The 21,945-nt window shown below is 42.9% G+C and overlaps 1 protein-coding gene across 3 annotated transcripts in view; it reads left to right on the forward strand.

Moving 5' to 3' along the window:
- Positions 1-21,945, forward strand: part of LDLRAD4 (low density lipoprotein receptor class A domain containing 4) — an 819,180-nt gene that overhangs the window by 311,861 nt on the left and 485,374 nt on the right. For all 3 annotated transcript variants that reach the window (XM_030212482.1, XM_030212498.1, XM_030212489.1), the window contains one exon: positions 15,977-16,117. In XM_030212482.1, the coding sequence (XP_030068342.1) occupies positions 15,977-16,117 (141 nt within the window). The remainder of the gene's footprint in view (positions 1-15,976; positions 16,118-21,945) is intronic.

The raw sequence follows: 21,945 nt of genomic DNA on the forward strand, positions 1-21,945 counted from the left end.
ATAATGGAAAATGAAAGCGCCCAGCTCAAAAACGAATAAATCCAAGGCATTTGTTCGTGGGAGGGGCCAGGATTCGTAGTGCACTGGTCCCCCTCACATGCCAGGATACCAACCGGGCACCCTAGGGGGCACTTTTACAAAAACAAAAAAAAAAAGGTAAAAGAGCTCCCAGGTGCATAGCACCCTTCCCTTGTGTGTTGAGCCCCCCAAACCCCCCTCAAAACCCACTGCCCACAAGTCTACACCATTACTATAGCCCTAAGGCACCTACATGTGGGTACAGTGGGTTTGGGGGGGGGGGGGGTTGGACGACTAAGCATTAAGCAGCACAATTGTAACACGTAGGGGGGGATGGGCCTGGGTCCACCTGCCTGAAGTCCACTGCACCCCCTAACAACTGCTCCAGGGACCTGCATACTGCTGCCAAGGAGGTGGGTATGACATTTGAGGGTGAAAATAAAAAGTTGTGAAACATCATTTTTTGTGGTGGGAGGGGGTTAGTGACCACTGGGGGAGTCAGGGGAGGTCATCCCCGATTCCCTCTGGTGGTAATCTGTTTCATTTAGGGCACTTTTTGGGGCCTTATTCGTGAAAAAACAGGGTCCAGGAAAAGTGCCCTAAATTCTAGCTACAAACGCATACTTTTTTTCCATTATCGGCGAAAGGCGCCCATCTCCTTGGCCGATAACCACGCCCCAGTTCCACCTTCACCACGCCTCCGACACGCCCCCGTCAAATTTGTACGCTTCCGCGATGGAGTGCAGTTGAAAACGTCCAAAATCGGCTTTCCATTATACCGATTTATTCGTTTTTGTGAGATAAACGTCTATCTCCCGATTTGGGTCGAAATCTAGGCGTTTTTCTCTTTCAATTATAAGGTGGATAATGTGCCTCAGTGCCCCTGCCTGGAAACTTTGTATTTTGAATACAGCTGGTGATTTTTTTGTAGAAAAGAAAGGTGCTGATATGAGGAACTGTCAGTAGGGGACGGGGTTACTGTCCCTCTCCCATCTGTCCGAACATGGGGAGCACAGTCATGATGACTCACCACTCTGTCCCGCTCTTTCCCAGGTACTCACAGTTTTGGCACCCTCCTCAGGTTCGCTAGAGCGGGCTTTTTCCTGGGTGGGGAATTTTAATTTTTTTACCAGGTTGGTCTCAACAGTCTTTCTCCTGGCTTCCAACAGCACTTGCAAATCCGGGCAAAATTTGTAATCCACAATCAGCGGTTTTGTAATCCACAGGCAAAAATCAGTTTTGTAATCCTTTTGCCAAATTTCATTGTTCTTCTCAGCCTCTCAAACACCTCATGTTGGACGCCATTTTGTGTAACCCGGGTCTCACCAATGTGCATCTCCAGCCCCGGGCAACAAAAAAACTCACACCTCCAAACGTCACAGTTTCTGCTCACTCTGGGGCTACTCTTACCCCACACCTCTTTCTAGTCCACTTACAGTCGAGCTGGGGTGGGTCAATGGTCTGGAATAATGATCCAGGGGTTTGGGAGACACTTTTCACAGTACGGGATTCCACTCATCTCTTCAGTCCAGGAACCACATAGCACTCCAAAGGTTTAACAACAAACCTTAACTGTTAGTTAACTTCTGCAATGGGCAACTCTTGAAGGAAACAGTTCCATAAGCCAAAAGCAGATAAACTCCACTTTACTTTTAACCCCTCTGGCATTCCTCAGAGGAACTCCTGTACCACTTCTCCCCTCAGATATATTTACAGGGTGTTTAAAAGTCTCCTGTCCATTACTATCCTGCAGAGCAGTGTTATTCTCCCTGGCTGTTTCTTCTCCTTTCTGTTCAGACTTAAAATCTTTGCGGGTTCAGGCCCTACTCTGGTCTGACCCTCTGCCTTCGGTGACCCCTCTCTGGATTTACCCTGGTCTCAGGATCGAGTTCTCCGTGGCTCCAAACCCCTTCTCCCAGGCTGGATCTGTCCACTGTCCACCCATAACACAATCTCCCGGAGCCGCAACCCTCCTATACAGCCAGTGATAAACTCCTGCTTAGGATTCCTCTCTTCTAAACATCAGGGCCGCCGAGAGGGGGGGACAGGGGGGAAAAAAGTCACCGGGCCTCCGGAGGGGGCCCGGCGCCACTGCAGTCAGGCCCGCCCGCCGTCGCTCCCAAACTAACTAACCTTAAATGCCTCCTTTCTTTCTTTTCACCACCTTGGCGGCAAACAGCAGCAGGGCAGGCCACTCCTTCCTTCCGTGTCCCGCCCTTGCCTGACGTAACGTCCGCGAGGGCGGAGCACGGAAGGAAGGAGAGGTCTGCCCTGCTGCTGCTTGCCGCGAAGGTGGTGAAAGGAAAGGAAGGAGACGTTTAAGGTTAGTTCAGGGCCCGGTAGCGGGTGGAGGGGGGGCCCCCGGTGGCGACGACGATGACCTCGGGTGGGGTGGGTGGGGGGGGGGGGCCCGGGGGCGGCCTTGTCCCAGGCCCGGCTCTGGCTCTCAGCGGCCCTGCTCAACATTTATTGGCAGGGGACTGTCAGACAACCAAAACACCAGGTACTTTCACATGCAACTACTTTTATTAACTCCTAACGCCTCCCAACCTGTTACTCACTAAATTCAGAACAGTTTCTTTCTACAATTCCTCCCACCTATAGATCTCCCAGTCACTCCCCTCAGTGACTCTCTAGGGAACTTACGCTCTCAGTAATCTCCAACCTAACAGGGGATTACACTGCCTTGAACCTGGGCACCTTGGGCTCAGTCAGACATATCTACAAACTACTTGCAAAGACCATCGAACTTATGCATTATTCTATAACTGTGTGCATGTCCCCTCTAGCAGTGTTTCCCAAATCCAGTCCTGGAATGAAAAAGAGCCGTGGTGTTCCCCAGACTTAAGAAACCATCACTTGATGCAACTAATCCTTCAAGCTTCTGTCTTGTTTCAAATCTCTGCTTCCTTTCCAAACTGGCAGAAAAGGTGGTTTATACACAACTTCTTCACCATGTTGAGCAGACACGAGTGTTACATCCACGTTAAGCAGGTTTCCATACTCATCACAGTACAGTAACTGTCATTGCCTCTTTACTTAGTGACCTGCAGTCCTTTCTAGATAAGGGAAAACTGGTTCTTGTTGTTTCTGTAGACCTCACAGCAGCTTTTGACTTGGTAAATCACTCTCTTCTGCTTTCATGGTTGTCACAGATTGGGTTTGCAGATGGGGTTCAAAACTGGTTCTCTTCTGTCTAACCGATCTTTCACAATACAGGTCGGCAAGACCAACTCTTCTGCTTATACACTAAGTTCTTAAGTTCCACAGGGTTTTATATTATCACCTTTGCTTTTCAATATCTTTATTAGTCCTTTAGCTACTTTAGTACAATCTCATAATATTATATTTTTCATTTATGCAGTTGACATCTTATATTTCCCTGTTTCTCCTGTCAACATTGATCTTCAACCATTACAAGACTTTCTTACTGAATTAGCTGCTTGACTTGCAGCTAATAAACTATTATTGAACCCTGAAAAACAGTCACCTGCTGGATTACAGGATCTCTTTCCCAACCTCAAACAATCCCTTTTCTCTTTGGTATTCCTATTTCCCCAGTTTTGAACTATTTGGTTTGACTCACAGCTTTCTTTCAAAATACAAATTTCTAATGTTCTCAAATCAGGTTTTGCCACACTGCGCACACTCTGTTACTTGCACAATTTTTTGCACTTTGGATCCCTACATACCACTATGCATGCCTTTGTAACCCCATACTTGGATTACTGTAATGTTGTCTATGCCAGTCTTCCATCTTCACAAATTAAACAACTTCAAACTCTTCAGAACTGTATATACTGTAAGAACATAAGATTTGCCATACTGGGACAGACCAAAGGCCCATCAAGCCCAGTGTCCTGTTTCCAACAGTGGCCAATCCAGGTTACAAATACCTGGCAAGATCCCAAAACAGTACAATACACTTTTCTTTTAGGAAGTTATCCAAACCTTTTTTAAACCCTGCTAAGCTAACTGCTTTTACCACATTCTCTGGCAATGAATTCCAGAGTTTAATTACACGTTGAGTGAAGAAATATTTTCTCCTATTTGTTTTAAATGTACTACTTTGTAGCTTCATTGCGTGCCCCCTAGTTCTAGTATTTTTGGAAAGAGTAAACAAGCGATTCATATCTACCCGTGCCATTCCACTCATTATTTTATAGACCTCATCATTATTTTATAGAACGCGAACTGTGCAGCTAGCTGTAACACCAGAAAATTTGATCATGTCTCTCCTTTGTTGATTCAATTACATTGGCTTCCTCTGCAATTTTGAAATCCTTTTATTATATTGTCATTAGCTTATAAGGCACTCTATTTAGAATCCCTTTCCTGTCTGTCAGATTATTCCACACACAATCTACGTTCTCTAGATGGTAATCGGTTAGTTTTTCCACACCCAAAATACGCTTATTTCAAATCAACCAGGCACTCTGCATTCTATTTTCTTGCCCCAAAACTATTGAATGACCTACCCTCCTACTTACGGAATGAGCAATCTTTTTCCAAATTCAAAATCCAACTCAAAACTTATTTTTTTTTCAACAAGCATTTCAATTGCAGTAGATGGGGCTCCTCATGCAGCAGATGGGATGAGCTTAATATACACATGTTCTGTATGAATAAACTGTCCTAGTTTAGTTGGTGTTCCTTTTCTCTTGAGTTTTATTTTTATTAGTTTAATTATATACAGCTAGTTATGTGCGGTATAGCAAGTTTTATTAAACTGTAAACTGTTTCGAATAATAATGGTATTTCTCAGCACTTATTGAGTCTTAGGGCTTTTTTTTATAAAGCCACACTAACCATTCCTGCGCGGCAAATGTGAGGAAGCCCATAGAAATTGAATGGGACCCCTCTCATTTACCACACAGGAATCGCTAGTGCAGCTTTTTAAAAGACACGTGGAGGGGCATTTTCAATATGAAATCTAAGTCCGACTTTGGACGTTTTGCAAAAAACATCCAAAATCTAAATAGAAAAGAAGGTCATTTTCGAAAAAGAAAAACGTCTATCTTTTTTTTCGAAAATGATTTGGATGATTTTTTTTAGGTCCATTAAAAAAAAAAAACATCCAAATGGAAAACGCACAAAATCAAGCTATTGCGATATAGGAGGAGCCAGCATTTTTAGTAAACTGGTCCACTGACATCCCAAAACAGCAATAGGGCACCCTAGGGGGCACTGCAGTGGACTTCACAAAATGCTCCCAGGTACACATCTCACCATTGCTCCCTTACGTTGTCTGCTGAGCATAGGCGCCGACTCCATGGGTGCTCGAGCACCCCCAATATTTTAACCTGCTGGAAGTTCCATTTTCCGGTTCCAACCAACCGGCCTGACCTGCCCGCCCTCTTCTCCCTCAACAGTCCTCTATCCTCGCCTTCCTGCTGCCCGGAATTTAAAACTCATCCTACCTCAGGTCCCGGCAGCAGTGAAAGGCGAGCAGGCTCAGCGCTTCAGCCTTCCCTTCTCTCTCAGCTCTGGTCCCGCCCTCATTTCCTGTTTCTGTAAGGGCGGGACCAGAGCTGAGAGAGAAGGGAAGGCTGAAGTGCCGAGCCTGCTCACCTTTCACTGCTGCCGGGACCTGAGGTAAAATGAGTTTTAAATTCTGGGTGGCAGGAAGGTGAGGATGGAGGACTGTTGTGGGAGAAGAGGTCAGGCTGGGGTTGGAACTGGCACTCGGAGGAGAGGGGGGCCTGGAACTCAGAGGAGAGGGGGGGGCCTAGAACTCGGAGGAGAGGGGAGGAGAGGGGGAGCCTGGAACTCGGAGGAGAGGGGGGGTCTGGAACTCGGAGGAAAGGGGGGCTGAAAAGGGGCAGGTGGTGTTTGGGGCGAGTTACTGGACATGGAGGGGAGGGGAGGGAGGAGAAATCGCTGGACATGGAGGGGAGGGGAGAGATGAGACTTGTTGGACATAGATGAGAGGGGAGGGCAAGGGAGAGAGGAGAATTTGCTGGACATGGATGAGAGGGGATGGTAGGGGAGAGAGGAGAATTGCTGGATATGAATGGAGGAGAGGGCAGGGGAGAAAGGAGAATTGCTGGATATGAATGGAGGGGAGAGGGGGTGGAGAAGGGGAGAGAGGGGAAACGCACCATCTGTAAAAAAAAAAAAAAAATTTTAAGCACCCCCCCAATCATTTTGAAAAGTTGGCTCCTATTCTGCTGAGCCCCCCAAAACCTACTACCCCCAACTGTACACCACTACCATAGCCCTTACAGGTAAAGGGGGCACCAATATGTGGGTACAGTGGGTTTCTAGTGAGTTTTGGAGGGTTCACAGTTTCCTCCACAAGTGTAACAGGTAGGGGGAGGTAGGAGTCTGGGTCCACCTGTCTTCAGTACACTGCACCCACCACTAGACTACTCCAGGGACCTGCATGTTATTCTGATGGACCTGAGTATAACATCTGAGGATGGCACAGAGGCTGGCAAGTAATGTTTTTCATCACATTTTTGTGGTGTGGGAGGGGGTTACTGATCATTGGGGGAATAAGGGGAGGCCATCCCTGATTCCCTTCAGTGGTCATCTGGTTATTTAGGGCACCTTTTTGTGCCTTATTCTTATAAAAACAGTCTACCTCAAAACGTCTAAGTTTTAGTCCTGGACGTTTTTGTTTTGTTCCATCATGGCTGAAAAACATCTAAGTCTTAGGAACACCCAAGTCCCACCCTGAACACACCCCTGGCACTCCCCCTTGAGATTTAGACACACTTCTGGCAGACTTCAGAGAAAAACGTCTAAAAATAGGTTTCGAAAATACCGATTTGGACGTTCTTGTGAGAAAAACGTCCAAATGCTGCTTTATGACACTTTTTAGATGTTTTTCTCCTTTGAAAATGAGCCTGTTAATGTCTTTTTAGTTAAGCAGTAGAAGGTCCGAGGGGCACCATTCTTGGGCTGTCTTTAGGGCATAAGCCGGCCCTGAGTATTTCCCTGTGAGCTTATAATCTAACTTTGTATCTCAGGCAATGGTGGGTTAAGTGATTTGCCCAAGATCTCAAGGAACATCAGTGGAATTTGATTGCTGGCTTTCCTGGTTCTCAGCCCATTGATGTAATCACCAGGCTATACCTTTACTCCATATTGTCTCTGTTCTTTACAACCCAGTGATCAATGTTGGCGTGGCTGCCTCAAGCTTACTAAGGCAATGTTGTTCCCTCCCTTTTAAATACTGTAGTATTTATAGTTTACCCTTTCTATAGGCTGTATTTCCCAGCCCACCACACTTATGTTTTTTTTTCTTCGAAGCCTGCTGTCATCATAGTATTTATGACAAAGACATAATAGCATACACCATATGTGAAGTTTATGTGAGACTTACCTTCCGCCCAGACCAAAATATTATAGCAAAATTTGGTCTTAAAAGACAGGTTTTTCAATGTAAATTGATATTTTCAGAAAAGGAAAATACCAAGGTTCTGTGCCACTCAGATGCAAATACTCTATCGTGTTTTTTTCCAGTGTTTCTATGAACAACAGTACTTCTGTGTTCTGTATCTTAAACATGTAATTTTAAAACATAAAATCTTCATTTTCTTTGAATGACAGGTCTCTTCCCATCCCTTAGAAGTGGCATTGCATAATTTAGTAAATTCATAAACTGGATAACAAATTCTTTCTTGTTTTACATTTTGTGTTAGGCAGTGTTTTATCCCCTGAGCGTTTTCCAAGAGAACATCTACTTCCAATTAGAGCATTTATAATGATTCTGTTTTCAGAAATGTAGATATAACCTCTCTTTGAGTACTCATTGTAGACCAGAGGCTAAGTTCTATGAACTGACTGCAAACCTTGATTTGAATTTTCTGCTGGGGAAGAAGGCAATCTCCACTTCAGAGCTTAGGGCATATATGTGTAGCCCTTCCTGCTGGGCAGTCCCTTTAGAAAGGTGAGGGGAGGGATAATCAGTGAACTAGGTTCCAGTCCTCTCTTCACATTGGGAAAACAAAGCCTGGCATTGATTTTCTAATGGGGTAGGAGAATCTCATCAGGATCCTAATGTAGTAACTCTTGAAAATAAAATCAAAGATCCTCCCTGAACCTGTGTTGGGGGGGGGGGGGGGGTCAGGGACCAGAGGTCCTTCGGACCTCCTGCCCCCGTGTCGCTGCGTGGGGTCAGGTTGGGGTTCCTGTGGAGGGTAGGGCTGCTGCATTGGGGGGAATGGGGAGCCTGCTCGCGTGCAAATGCATGCTGAACAGAGCTCACCATTCCTCCCCAATGGTCCGCAAACCCTAACACCAGCTCTGAGCTGGCGTAGGGTTTGCCATGGACAGCGCGCCAGTGTTTGGCGCACTGCAAGCTGATCATTGGGGAGGAATACATTTAGCATGCATTTGCATGCTACTTGCACTAAGAGCCCTGTTTTGCATGCATTTGCATGCTAGTTGCATTCAGAGCCCAAGAGCGTGTTGTTTCACAAGCTCAGGCGCTCTGATCATGGGGCAGTAGCAAACGGAGGCGTTAGTATGGCGTTAACAGCCTCTAGCACCTGTGTTTGATTCTGATCATCGGCCCATGAATCCCTAAGCACCCTTCTTGGTACCTGTTTACTTCCAGTGCATGAATCTATCCTCTGCAGTCCTTTCCACTGCATGGACTCCTTATGGGGCTCCTAGATTAATCACTGGTTGGTCAACTCTCTCCTTTTCTCCTTTTTCACTTTCCACACTGCAGGATCCCTCAGGAATACTATTTCAAAAGTACCACTATGGAACTCTTCTGCATGGCTTTTTCCATCCACCAAAGGACAATAGAGACAAGAGGCAAGCTCCTCTCCAGACCTAGAAGATTAGACATTGACCAACTGACTTTTCTTAACGTACTCCCTAGACTGATCTCTCCCCCCATGGATTCTTTGACCAGTCCCCTAAGCTGTGCCTTTATTATTGCTACCAGTGGGGAGAACCGTAGCAAAGTGGTTCAGTCCACAATATATGCCACTCCCCATATGCTCTCAGTTGGAAGCAAAATAGCCCTTAGTAAAGGGCCAAAAGGGTCCTTTAAATAGATAATATATATTAAAATCATTTTTAATAAGCACATGTTAAAGGTCTAAGAATACCTAAACTCAGTAATCAGGCCATGTACTAGAAGCCTGGAAACAAGTGGCCAGTTGCACATTTTTCTTATGGGAATGTCACTGCAGACACAGAAGCACCAGTCACTGAGGGCTAGATGCACTAAACCTTAACGACCCTCTAACAACCCTTTAACGAAGGAAATTTCTAACCGTTGCATGCATTAAAGGCCTTTTTCCTACGACGCAAGCAGCTAACGAAAACGGAATGCAAACGAGAAACTACCATTGAAATGTGGCCAATTCGGAATGCACTAACCATACCGACGATTGCAACGAATCATTTACCGTCAGAAATTTTACGTGCGCTCAGACCTGTCGTTAAGGCCTGAGCTGTCATCTCCCCGCTGCCCCTGCACCATAAAACTCCAAGCCAGCATGTTTAAAAAGAAAAGTGAGATACAAACACAAACACGTGGCTCTCCGCTTCCCCCTGCATCACTACAAAACTAAACATACTGCTTCTCCCTGCAGCTTAAAAATCCTGTCTCTCTCCTTCCCCCACAGCTTTGAAAATTAACACTCTCTGCTATCCCCTGAAGCCAATTTCCCCAGTACTGTAAACAAGCTGCAAAGAGGTCTTTTGTTACAAAAGGGGATTTACGAGGGTCGTTCTTTTTAGAATTATCTTCAACTGCACTCTTCTGCTAGATCAGAGAGCTAAAAGGCTTACAGGTCGCGATCCCCCCCTCGCATGCTCCAGTCTGACGTAAGCAACCTACATAGGTTTAATACGTTTGTGGCATGCTCAGAGCAGCCATCATAATGCTTGGCTGCTCTGCGCATGCTTAAGGGGCAAATTAACGACGGGGATTACGAATGTATGATACATTTTACTTTTCAATACCGCACCGAACATTTCTGAGCTGTTTTTTTTTGTGCATTCTTCGTTGTTTCAAATTCGTTAAGCACTTTTACAATTTAGATTTTTTAACGTTTGGTTGATGCATCTAGCCCTGAGTGCGGGAGCTGGATGGAAAGACAAAATGAGCTGAGTGGCTTGCCCTTACACTGGCCTCCTGCTTGTTCTGTAACAACTGCATGTCACCTTCCCTCTGCTCCTCCAAACAGCGGATGCAGACAGAAACAGCCAACACCACACCCAGCAGAAATTGCTCAGTATCATTAACCTGAATCATCTGCTCCTGATGGGGCTGTTGGGGATGCACCCTGGAATTCCTAACATAAAGGCTATAACAGGGCACATATGTTTAGGCACCCCAGTGTAGTGTGAGAAGTGCCTATCCTTTAACAACATCTGGGTGCCCCCAACTCCTTTATAGAATACTGACATAAATTCGCATTGTTGTGTCTAAATTTAGGCCCGACCATTTACATCGTGTCTATGGCTGTTGTAAAAAGGAGTGCCTAAGAATGCCTTGCAACATGTGTAACTCATAGTATTCTGTAAGTTGCATGCATAAGTTGGACATATGCCCAATGCTTCGTCTACATGTGTGCTCCCCTGCAGTTACACGCTATCTTATAGACTACATACACACATAGTGAAATAGTAGATGATGGCAGATAAAGACCTGTATGGTCCATCCAGTCTGCCCAACAAGATAACTCATGACATAAGGTATGATGTGATACTATATATGTATACTTGATCTTCATTTGTCTTTGCCATTTTCAGGGCACAGACTTTAGAAGTCTGCCTAGCACTGGCCTTGTTCTCCAACTACTGAATTTGTCATCGAAGCCCCATTCCAACCCATTCAAACCTGTCAAGCCATGATCAGGGTACAGACTATAAAAGTCTGCCCAACACTGGCTTTGCTTCCCAATTACTAGTGTTGCTATCTAATCACCGCTAAGCTTGTTTGGCTTCATGTCTTCTATATAGGATTCCTTTGTGTTTATATAGTGCATAGTGCACTTATGCATGCAAAGCAGTCATAACTGCATGTACCCAGTTATAGAATTGCCTTTATAACTCTTGAAATAAACTCATGCCCCCCCCCCCCCCCCCCGATATTCAAAAGCATTTAACTAGACAGGATTGGCACCTGGCTGGTTAAATGCCCCGTAACCAGCTATCCGACGATTTTCAGTGGGGGATAGCTGAATATCACCAGTTAGCGGCTAGCAGATAGCCAGTTATATCTGTCAACATAACTGGCCAATTGCTGATTTTCAGCCCCACTTTAGCAAATATTCAATTCCAGTCACCGGACACATTCAATATTCGGGTTTAGCAAGGACCACAGGAATTAGCCGGGATAACACCCACGGTCTGACTATCAGCCCCATGGTTACCACCTTGGAGAGGAAGGACAAGTGAAGGGAGTTAGAAGAGATAGAATACACTAGGGAATTCTATATATGGTGCCTAGCATTATATACTAGTTCCGCACCGATTTGTCAGCACGGGAAAGCGTTATAACGGAAGCAAGGCACTAAAATGGCCCAAAAATGGCAGATTCGCATGAAACTACACTTACATGCCCTGTTATAGAATAACGCCTAAGTGTTTTCTGAAAAGGGGGCAAAACGATGACTGGGTCAGGGGCATTCCCTTAAAATGCATGCTGTGTTATAGAATTTGGGGGACCCGCACCTAACTTGCATGCTGGGTTTTACATCTGATTTCAGTTAGTATAAATGCTTGCATCCAAAGTTGGCTGCGGATTCCACCGCTACATGCTATTCTATAAAGGGCACCTATCCCAGAGCACCCTTTATAGATACTGTTCAGCACCAATTTTTGAGCACCATATACTGAATCTAGCCAACAATGTTCAGCTTAAGGAAGAGTGTGTGTGTGCTGTGTGTGTATTTGGGGGGGGGGGGGGGGGATCCCTCTTGGTGGGAAGGGGAAAAGAAGTGAATTTGGAGTTCAACCTAATGAGGGAGATAAAAAAGGAAGTAGTATATTCGGTTCTAAGTTTGGGTGGGGGGAGGAAACAGGGTGGTGGTGGTGTCCAATGTGGATTGGAGACAGGAGCAATGATAGAAATAGAGTGGTGGGGTCTATTCTGGGAGCAAGTGGGAGGGAACAAAGAATGTAAGAGTAGTGGCATCTGAATGAGTGTGTGTGTGTTCAGGTATGATCCAGATTACCAGGAGCATACACTAATCCCAGGTTCCTCAGAACAAAATCTGATCCAGAATACCATGAGCACACACCAATCCCAACCTCTTCCCTCAAGATGTTCACTCTTATTGCACTTACTCCTACACACTCATTTGTCTAAATGATGTTTCCTGGCTCCCAAACCTCTGATCATTCCTTTATAACGCTACACTTAAACACCTGTTATAATGCAAATCTCCTACACTATCAGTTACTAGCAGGTTGTCAGTCTTTTACGACACCAGCCACCAGCTGTTGCGAATAAACTGCCATAATGCTAATTAATCCAATCTGGTTGTTACTAGTAAGACATCCTCCGTGGTTGTTACCAGTTCCTATGTTCTACACTACAATGCAAGTCGAGTCCTATATGCTTGTTACTTGTAAGTTTACTCACGATTGCTACTAGGTTAGTTCTCACAGTTGTTACTAATTTCTACATTTTATGTAAACCACAATGAACCGAACATGTTTTGGAATAATGCGGGATATAAATAAATAAATTAATTAATGTAATGTAATGTAATAATGTATCTAGATCAGTTTTTCCTGATTGCGCTTTTCTGTGTAAAAATTAAATACAGATGAAATTGAAACTTTGATTCCATCTGCTTTTATTTCTAAAAACAGAAAACTGACTTTCCTAAATATAGATCACCATCAAACAAAAGTAGATACTCAAACCTTCCCATATGTAGTAAATTGTATAAAGAGAGCACTGCTTCCTACCACTAAATTGTCCTGTTCCTAGAAGATCAAAATGGGTCATGCTTTGAAAAGGAAAACTGAAAATAACTGTCACCAGATCTTAAGAACTGTTCTCTCAGGCTTGGTCCAAGAGGCATAATTTTGAGTGCTTGAAGTTGCTGTTTCTAAAGATATTAGTGGGTAGTCTAGCAGTTTTAAGTAGAATGCCTTATCTAGGGTTGAGAAAGAATCTTTGGCTAAATTAACATGTGGGGCTTGATGGGCCTCTGGCCTTTTTTCAACCATATTTACTGTGTCAAAAAGAAAACAGGACCAGTGGCATTTGGTGTTCTCGCCAAGGCTGAGTAACATATCTTGGTCTCTAGTGGCAAAGTAATCCAGTCAGTTCATTCACATCCATATTTCCTAGAATTGGTAGATGTGATAATACTGCAAGAAAATATTTTTGAACATCTACTAGTGATGAAATCTCAAGAACAATCCTGACAGTTTCCTTGGTTATAGCCAGACATCTCCTCCCCATACTACATTCTAAATAGCAAGAATGGTAATGGAATTGAAAACGGTAATGGAATTCAAATGTGTGGGATAAACACCAAGGAATCCTGTTTAGAAGGAATGATTCTTCCGCGGAATCCTAGCAGAGATTGGGGCGACGCTGGTAATTGGGAAACAAAACTTCTACGGTCTATGCCCTGATTGTGACTGAATAAATAGGGATGGGCTGGAGTGTAAATTTTAAGGGGCTTCGACGTTAGCTTCAGGACTTAGTACAAGAACAGTGCTGGGCAGACTTCTACGGTCTGTGCCCTGAGAAAGGCAAGGACAAATCAAACTCGGGTATACATGTAAAGTATCTTGTTGGGCAGACTCGATGGATCGTACAGGTCTTTATCTGCCGTCATTTACTATGTTACTATGTAATGGGAAGAAAGGCATAGAGCTAAGGGCTTTGGCCTAGGCATAAGAGGGCAATTCTACACCTGGACACTTCCATTTAGGTGCCCTTAGCCTACATGGTATGAGCTTATTCTATAATGGCGTCTGGGTGCCCAGGTACTGTTATAGAATATTAGCATAACCTGGCATTGGGGTGCCTAAATTTATTCACCCGCAGTTACCCCAGCCGTAGATCTGATGTAAGTGTGAACACCTAAATGTGGCAGGAACATTTATAAAGTACAGTATTCTGTAAATTGCACGTGTTGGTGGGGTCCCCACACATGTCCTGGCCATGTGTACACCCTTCTTGCAAATCCATGCTATGGAAGTTTAGCAGGTATTTGCAAAATAGCATTTAGGAGCCCTTCTGGCATTTTGACTAGTAAGTGTAAGTGTTACACTTGTTATGTTATGTTAATATCGTGCCTTATAGTCTGCCAAACACCTATTCACATTAATAAAGGAGGCAGAACCCATATATCTGGGAATTATAGTAACCAAAACAGAATGACCTAGGTAGTCACATATCATCTCAAACTAGGAGGTCCAAAGCTCTTTCTGTGAGAAGAGCAATGTTTTCAAATGTTTCCTAAACAGTAGATAGTGTTGGCAGCATCACAAAAATAGAGGTAGGAAATTCCAAATCATAACCATGTGATACCAAAGCAATTGAGAAAAGTGTTTTTACTGATTTTAGTTTAGTGAAAGTTGGAAATCGCAAGAGGGTTGATTTTGGGTGCTATCTCTAAGCAACAGTGTCTCTAAATCAGTCATATAAGAAGGGGCATCACACTTACCTTAAAATGTATACATTCCATAATTGGTAGCCAATGTACTTGTAAATAATATCTACTGACTGAGTCATATTGTGATAAGCCAAAAATTAGTCTAACTGCCATATTTTGCATAACTTGCAACCTATTGATTAAAGTTTTAGAGCAACCAGTCAGAGCAAGATTACAATAATAGTTCCTGAGTTAGTAAGTGATAGTATTCTAGACATTTATGAGCACAATGGATACATAAATTCAAGCGCTTAGAATACAGAATTGCCCTTCATCTGTATAACTTCATGTCCATGGCGACAAGCTGAGACAATCCAGGATTTACCTTACTGCATGCATGCAAATCGATGTTGTTCTGATTTCCATATTGAGTTCCCTGAGAAAAGTTGGATAATGTCCCCTTCTGTGCAGTATGGCTAAAGCCACTGGATATGGAGCTATTTGGTCAGCTTAACTATTGATTCTGCAATGTAAAAACAGCAAAGAAATATGGCAGCCCAAGACTACTAGGACCAACTAGCCGAAGGAAATTACTTGAATATTAACAGTAGAACTGTACCTTTCTGTTTTGATGTGGCGTCCTGTTGAGACTCCATGATACATTGTAGCTTCTTCAGCACCATTTTGTCTTTCCATTCCCTGAGAGCAGCGTCCGTCTACATTTATATATGGTACTCACTCTAGGTTATTTGACTGTACTGATTTCCAACATTCATCAGTGTCTCTACGACCCCTGAGGCAGGCGGGTTTTCCCTGCCATAACACGGTCCCGTGTCGGGTCCACCCTGGTACAACTAAAGGTTTTCTCCTGGACAATTACCTGTGTGGGATTTTTTCACATATACTCCCAGAGCTGTTACTCTTGTTGTCTCCTCCACTTTGTTTCATTGCCTTTGTGTTCCTGTAGAGTTGGTTTCCTGTTCTCCTTTCATGGAACTGTACCAAATAGCATATTTTACTATTTCACTGAATATGAATAATGGGCATTGAGCTTTAACATAACAAATAATAAAAAGAAGCAACATGTAATCAGAGATCAAGTGTTTATTTCAGTAGGATTTAGCACAATAGAGCCCTGGATTATTCATGTTCAAATTTAAATCACTATTCGACCGAATACAAATAATGTATTCAGAGCACTATTCGGGTTCCGAATGAATCCGGGTATTTGGTACAGCCCTAATTAACAGTGAAACAAAGAGAAGCAAAATAGACAAAACTTCAGGAGGTTGAAGGAAGACATCTTAATACTTTTATTAGATATGTCTCTGGGGGCACTGCTGCTTTAGATCACATCTGGTCAAAGAGAGTGTGAGAAGCACGCAGAATCTAACACGATACTTTCTGTGCTGTTTCAGAGTGCAAATTCACCTGCACCAGTGGCAAATGTTTGTACCTTGGTTCACTGATCTGTAACCAGCTGAACGATTGTGGAGATAACAGTGATGAAGAAAACTGCCCATTAGTAACAGAACATCCTCCTCCTGGCATATTCAACTGTAAGTACACCGTGTGGCATGTCTCTGCAAGTCTTATGGGTGAACTCAATGAAAGGCAGTTCAGTATCACTGGTAAAGTGGAGGTGTTTCTTTGGCTGCTTTTAGACACTAATTAAGTTCTGGTGTGTTTGTTTAACTTGTTAAAGGAACCTACATTAATGTTATAATCCAGTCCTGCCTTCTTATAAGTGTAGTTTTGATTTCCTTTGGTGTTTCCCAAGATGAAGGAGACAACTACATTTATGTATGAATTGTTCCAACCTCTGGTATTAGCCTGAACCATATTGCAACTATCGAGATCTGTTTATTGAATTTTGTGCTTGAATATGTACAGTCTTTCATGACTACATGCAATCGTTTTGTGAATTTATGAGGCACTGTGAGATGTTTGGATGTATTGGAGGAGTCATTTGAGGGCCGATACAGATTTCATAAGTATTACTTTTTTGTGTATGTTCTAACAAGCCTACTGTAGTGGTGAGTAGTTAGAGCACAACTGGATGGTATTGTCGGAACTTTTAATGGTTTTTATTGTAGATTGAATTGTCTTTAGATTAGAGATGCTCATTCATTTTATAACCTAATTAAAAATGCAATGAAGAATGCCTTGTTGTTTTGTTAAAAAAGAAATATAACAAATAACTCACTGAGTTTCAAAATGTGAAACCACCTGGAGCTTTCCTTATGGCCTTCTTACAGAGCAAATTGCCAACAATTTCTGAAAGAGTTAGATCTCAGAATTACAAATCTAGTTCATCAGATAACAAGACCCATCTAAACTCATCTTGGCTTTCATTAGAGTTTTGTTGGGGCAGGAGAATGGCTCACAAGAGTTACAAATTATGTTAGGAATTTTTCTCAGTTTGTTATCTACATGAAAATATTGTTTATATCCAAAAGTCTTAGAACACCATTACACCAAATGCATCTCAACTTGCACTTTACCATTATATTTCTGTTTTACATACTCCAAATAAATGATTAGTCAGCCCATTCTTACAATTGTCAGTCATGAGCATATGTGCACAATGAACCGCTTCTCACTGAAGTGACTCAGCTGCTCCAAAGCCTTGTCCTTGGTCCATTAGTAGAAAGGCAGCCAAGCAGCATCAATAATTTTGGCAGGCGGCAAGTTCATGATGCCTACAAACTCTGGCTAAGGCTTATTCTAGTCTAGGAGTAGCATGTGAAGAAGATTTTGTAGACTAGTCCTCAGTTTTTTGGCTTAATTCTTGTTTTAAGATCTCCATTGACCTTCTCTGCTCTTTCCGGTAAATGTTTCAGATCCAAAAGCAGACAATAAGATTACATATATCATGGTTCACAGGCTTAGTGGATTTGAGTCTTTCTTCTTGACAAACTGATTCACTGATAGTTAATATTGTGAGGAATAGGTGCTGGCTTAGACATTTTGTTGACAAGAATGTGCTTCTTGGTTGGATACATGTTCTTCAAGGCCATACAAGGCATACACATCTTCATGTTCATCTGTATTAGCTAACTTTCGTTGTTTCTTACCTAATTTATTTTGCAATAGCAGTGTCTTTTCCAGTGCAGTTCAATAGTTCATAGTATTCATCACTGAAATTGTTACATGAAAGATGAATTTTAGATTTTTCTTAAGTGATGCAACAATCCATAGAGGTGGTCATAGACTCTAAAAGTCCACAATATTCAGTACGCTTAAAGTCCTTCCAATCGCATGTTAAACCTATTTCTCTAGTTACATCTTTATGCTTATCATCCCCTATACCTATCCCATGTTGCTATATAAATGCAAGATCTGTTTGTAATAAGACATCTACTTTATAGGATATGATTTATTAATCTGATTTAGGGATTGTGTTTATAGTTGAGACATGGTTGAATGAATCCTCTGATGCATTACTAGTAGATTTATGTCCTCCAGGATATAGGGTATTAGATGTGCGTCAGGCAAACAAAGTAGGAAGAGGTCTGGCTATTGTATATTAGAGTTGTCTTACCCTCTCTATGTTTGATTCATGTTCTGATTCTGGCCTTGAATGTTTATTTTGCCAGCCTATTGTGGATCCTGTTAACCATTCATTTAGGGGCCCTTTTACTAAGCCATGTAAGCATCTACTCGCACCCAATGCGTGCCAAAATGGAGTTACCGCCCGGCTACATCGTGGCTCTTGCGGTAATTTTATTTTCAGACGCACATATTGGACACGCACCATGTGGCATTTGAAACGCATAGGTCATTACTGTCTAGTTACCATGTGAGATTTTACCGTTAGGTCAATGGCTGGCGGTAAGGCCTCAGACCCAAAATGGACGCGCGCCAATTTTGATTTTGCTGCATGTCCATTTTCTGCAAAAATAAATAAAAAGGCATTTTTTTTGCAGGCGCGCTGAAAAATGGATCTGCATGCACCCAAAACACATGCCTACATTACTGCAGGCCATTTTTCAACGCACCTTAGTAAAAGGACCCCTTGGTTTGTTATTAATGTACAGAGCTGCAGGACCCTGCATAAAGAATTCTGTAAGGTTTTACAGTTATGTCTTAGATGCTCTTTTAAAATGCTTGTTTCTATTTTTACTTGGTGACCTTAGTTTGCATATAGAAAATAATCAGGGCAATGATATTGCTGAGTTTTTAACCTTTTTAGAAAATTCTTTGTTCGGTATACCATATAAATGTGTTCCAGCTCATGAGAAGGGGCATTAATTCGATCTGCTTTCTTCTACCTCAAGGCAATTGCTGACCTTTTGTGAATGGTTTCCAGTCCTATGGTCAGACCATTATCTCTGTAGATTTACTCTAAACTATATTTTAAATCCTAGGATTATCCACAACCAGACAAAATTGATAAGCTCATGGGGCAGAATTGATGGAGACACCTTTTGGAAGGACCTTCAGTTGTTATTGTCTGATGTTGGTAGGGATCCTGAGAGTTTAATTAACTCCTGGTCAAGTAATCTTCTCTCAGTTCCTGATTTTCTGGTGCCATGTTGCGTTAAGCGTCAACCTGGAGTAGTTGGAAATTCTTGGTTTTCTGAAGATTTGAAAGCAATGAAACATATATTCCACCAGTTAGAGTGTGCCTGGTGGAAATCAGGGTTTGAATCACTCTGAAATCAATGGAAAAAATTTTTGCTTGCTATAAAAATCAAATTAAAAATGCAAAAATAGTTATTACTCTGATTTGATAGGTCTGGAACAACCTGAGCTAAATAAACTTTTTTCTTTGATGAAGCATTTAATGTTATGTCCATTTTCCAACACTTCTGATGTAACTCAACCCTCGGCATCAGATCTTGCTATTTATTTTGCAAATAAAATTGAAGTTATTTTTTCCAGTTTTGATCAGGGAGTTGCCTCCATATTGACTCCTGGAGTAATTACTGATAAATTAGATATGGTATCCCGGGAGACAGATGCTGGGCATCATTTCATATTGTTACCAGTACTGTTGTACGTCCTTTGATTAAAAAACTCTCGCCTTTCGGCCAATATTCAAATGTATTTAACCCTCAAGTAGGCTATCCACCGATATTCAGTGGAAGATAACCAGCTATCTCCCACTGAATATCCCGGTCAGCAATTAGCCTGGTCAGTGGCTATGTCGCATGACATAGCCAGTTACCAGGTTAAGTTTAGCAGCCAGATAGACTTGAGTAAATAGCAGGTTTATCTTTGGTGCTCAGCCAATGAATATTGGTTTATGTTTGCAGAGCCAAAAACAAGCTGGAAATTCAATGCTGGTGGCCAGATCCGGTCCCAGCATTGATTTTCTGGGTTTGCCGTCGACTGTGGGAGTTAGCTGGTCTATCTCCTGTGGTCTCAATATCAGCCTCCTTGTTTTTTTAGATGAGAGTCTAGCATACCTTTTGGCAAACCCACCAGAATTTTTTGTGGCTTGGTTAACTTCTTTGTCTAATATCGTTATGCAATCTGGTTTATTGTCCTGACACCTATTCTAAAAGCCACAGGACTAGACCTATCACAAATATCAAGTTTTAGACTGGTCACAAGCATTCCTTTATTAACTAAGCTTATTGAGTTTCTTGTGACTTCTCAGCTTTTGGAATTTATTCAGCAATCAGACTACTGTTATCATCTCAACACAGGTTCATGAGGCTTCATAGTTCAAAGACACTGCTAACTGCATTAAAGTCAATTGTTCAATTAGAATAGAGTAAGGGGAATCAAACAGTTCTACTGCAGTTTGATGTTTCCACTGCATTTGACACTGTAGACCATGACTTGTTACTGGATAGATTAGAGGGATTTGGATTTATGGGGAATGTATTAAAATGGTTTGATGGATTCCTGAGGAATAGATGACATATGGTCAGGAAGGACAGCTGCTCATCTCCCTTTTGGGTCCCTCCCTGTGGAGTCCCCTGGGGATCACCTATTTCTCCTTTGCTTTACAATGTTTTTATGACCTCATTGAGTACAGTTATGCTGGGATTAGATGAGTGGATGTTTTCATAAGCAGATGATATCTTTATGTTGCTCTCTATAAATGAAAACTTTAATTTGTTAACGGGAAAGCTGACATCTGCTATTGAGAAGATTAAAAGCCGGTCTGCACAATATCATTTAAAATTGAATGCTGATAAAACTAAGCTACTGTGCTTTACTATTAATCAGAGTTCTATAACGGATCAGATTATATTGTTGGATGGGTCATGTATTTCAATGGATAAGAAGTCCAAGGTCTTGGGGGTGCTTTTAGACTCATCTTTAATGATGGAAACTAAGATTAATGCTCTAGTTTTAAAAAACTCTATGCTTAAATTGAAGCAATTACATTTAATTTTATATTTTATTTTTTCCTCAGCATTTCAGAGTATTGGTTCAGGCTGTTGTTTTGTCATCTCTGCACTATTGTAGTTCACTTTTGGGCTCATTTTCGAAAGACAAGGGCGCACATCTTTCGACACAAATTGGGAGATGGGTGTCCTTCTCCCAGGGTCGCCCAAATCAGCATAATCGAAAGCCGATTTTGGGCGCCCTCAACTGCTTTCTGTTGCGGGGACGACCAACGTTCCCGGGGGCGTATCAGAAGCATAGCGGGACTGGGGCGTGCTTAACACATGGGCGTCCTCGGCTGATAATGAAAAAAAGAAGGGCGTCCCTGACGAACACTTGGCCGACTTTACTTGGTCTTTTTTTTTTACAACCAAGTCACAAAAATGTGCCCGAACTGACCAGATGACCACTGGATGGAACCGGGGATGACCTCCCTTTACTCCCTCAGTGGTCATTAACCCCCTCCCACCCTAAAGAAACCTTTAAAAATATTTTTTGCCAGCCTCTATGCTGGCCTCAAATGTCATACCCAGCTCCATCACAGCAGTATGCAGGTCCCTGGAGCAGTTTTAGTGGGTGCAGTGCACTTCAGGCAGGCGGACCCAGGCCCATCCCCCCCCCCCCACCAGTTACACTGGTGGTGGTAAATGTGAGCCCTCCAAAACCCACCACAAACCCACTGTACCCACATCTATGTGCCCCCCTTCACCCATAAGGTCTATGGTAGTGGTGTACAGTTGTGGGGTGTGGGTTTTGGGGGGCTCAGCACCCAAGGTAAGGGATCTATGCACCTGGGAGAAATTTGTGAAGTCCACTGCAGTGCCCCCTAGGGTGCCCGGTTGGTGTCCTGGCATGGCAGGGGGACCAGTGCACTACGAATGCTGACTCCTCCCACGTCCAAAGGGCTTGGATTTGGTCATTTCTGAGATGGGCGTCCTCGGTTTCCATTATCGCCGAAAACCGGGGCCGAACATCTCTAAGGACGACCTAAATGTTGAGATTTGGGCGTCCCTGACCGTATTATCAAAATGAAAGACGG

This window comes from Microcaecilia unicolor, chromosome 1 (assembly GCF_901765095.1).
Source record: "Microcaecilia unicolor chromosome 1, aMicUni1.1, whole genome shotgun sequence".
Lineage (NCBI taxonomy): Eukaryota > Metazoa > Chordata > Amphibia > Gymnophiona > Siphonopidae > Microcaecilia > Microcaecilia unicolor.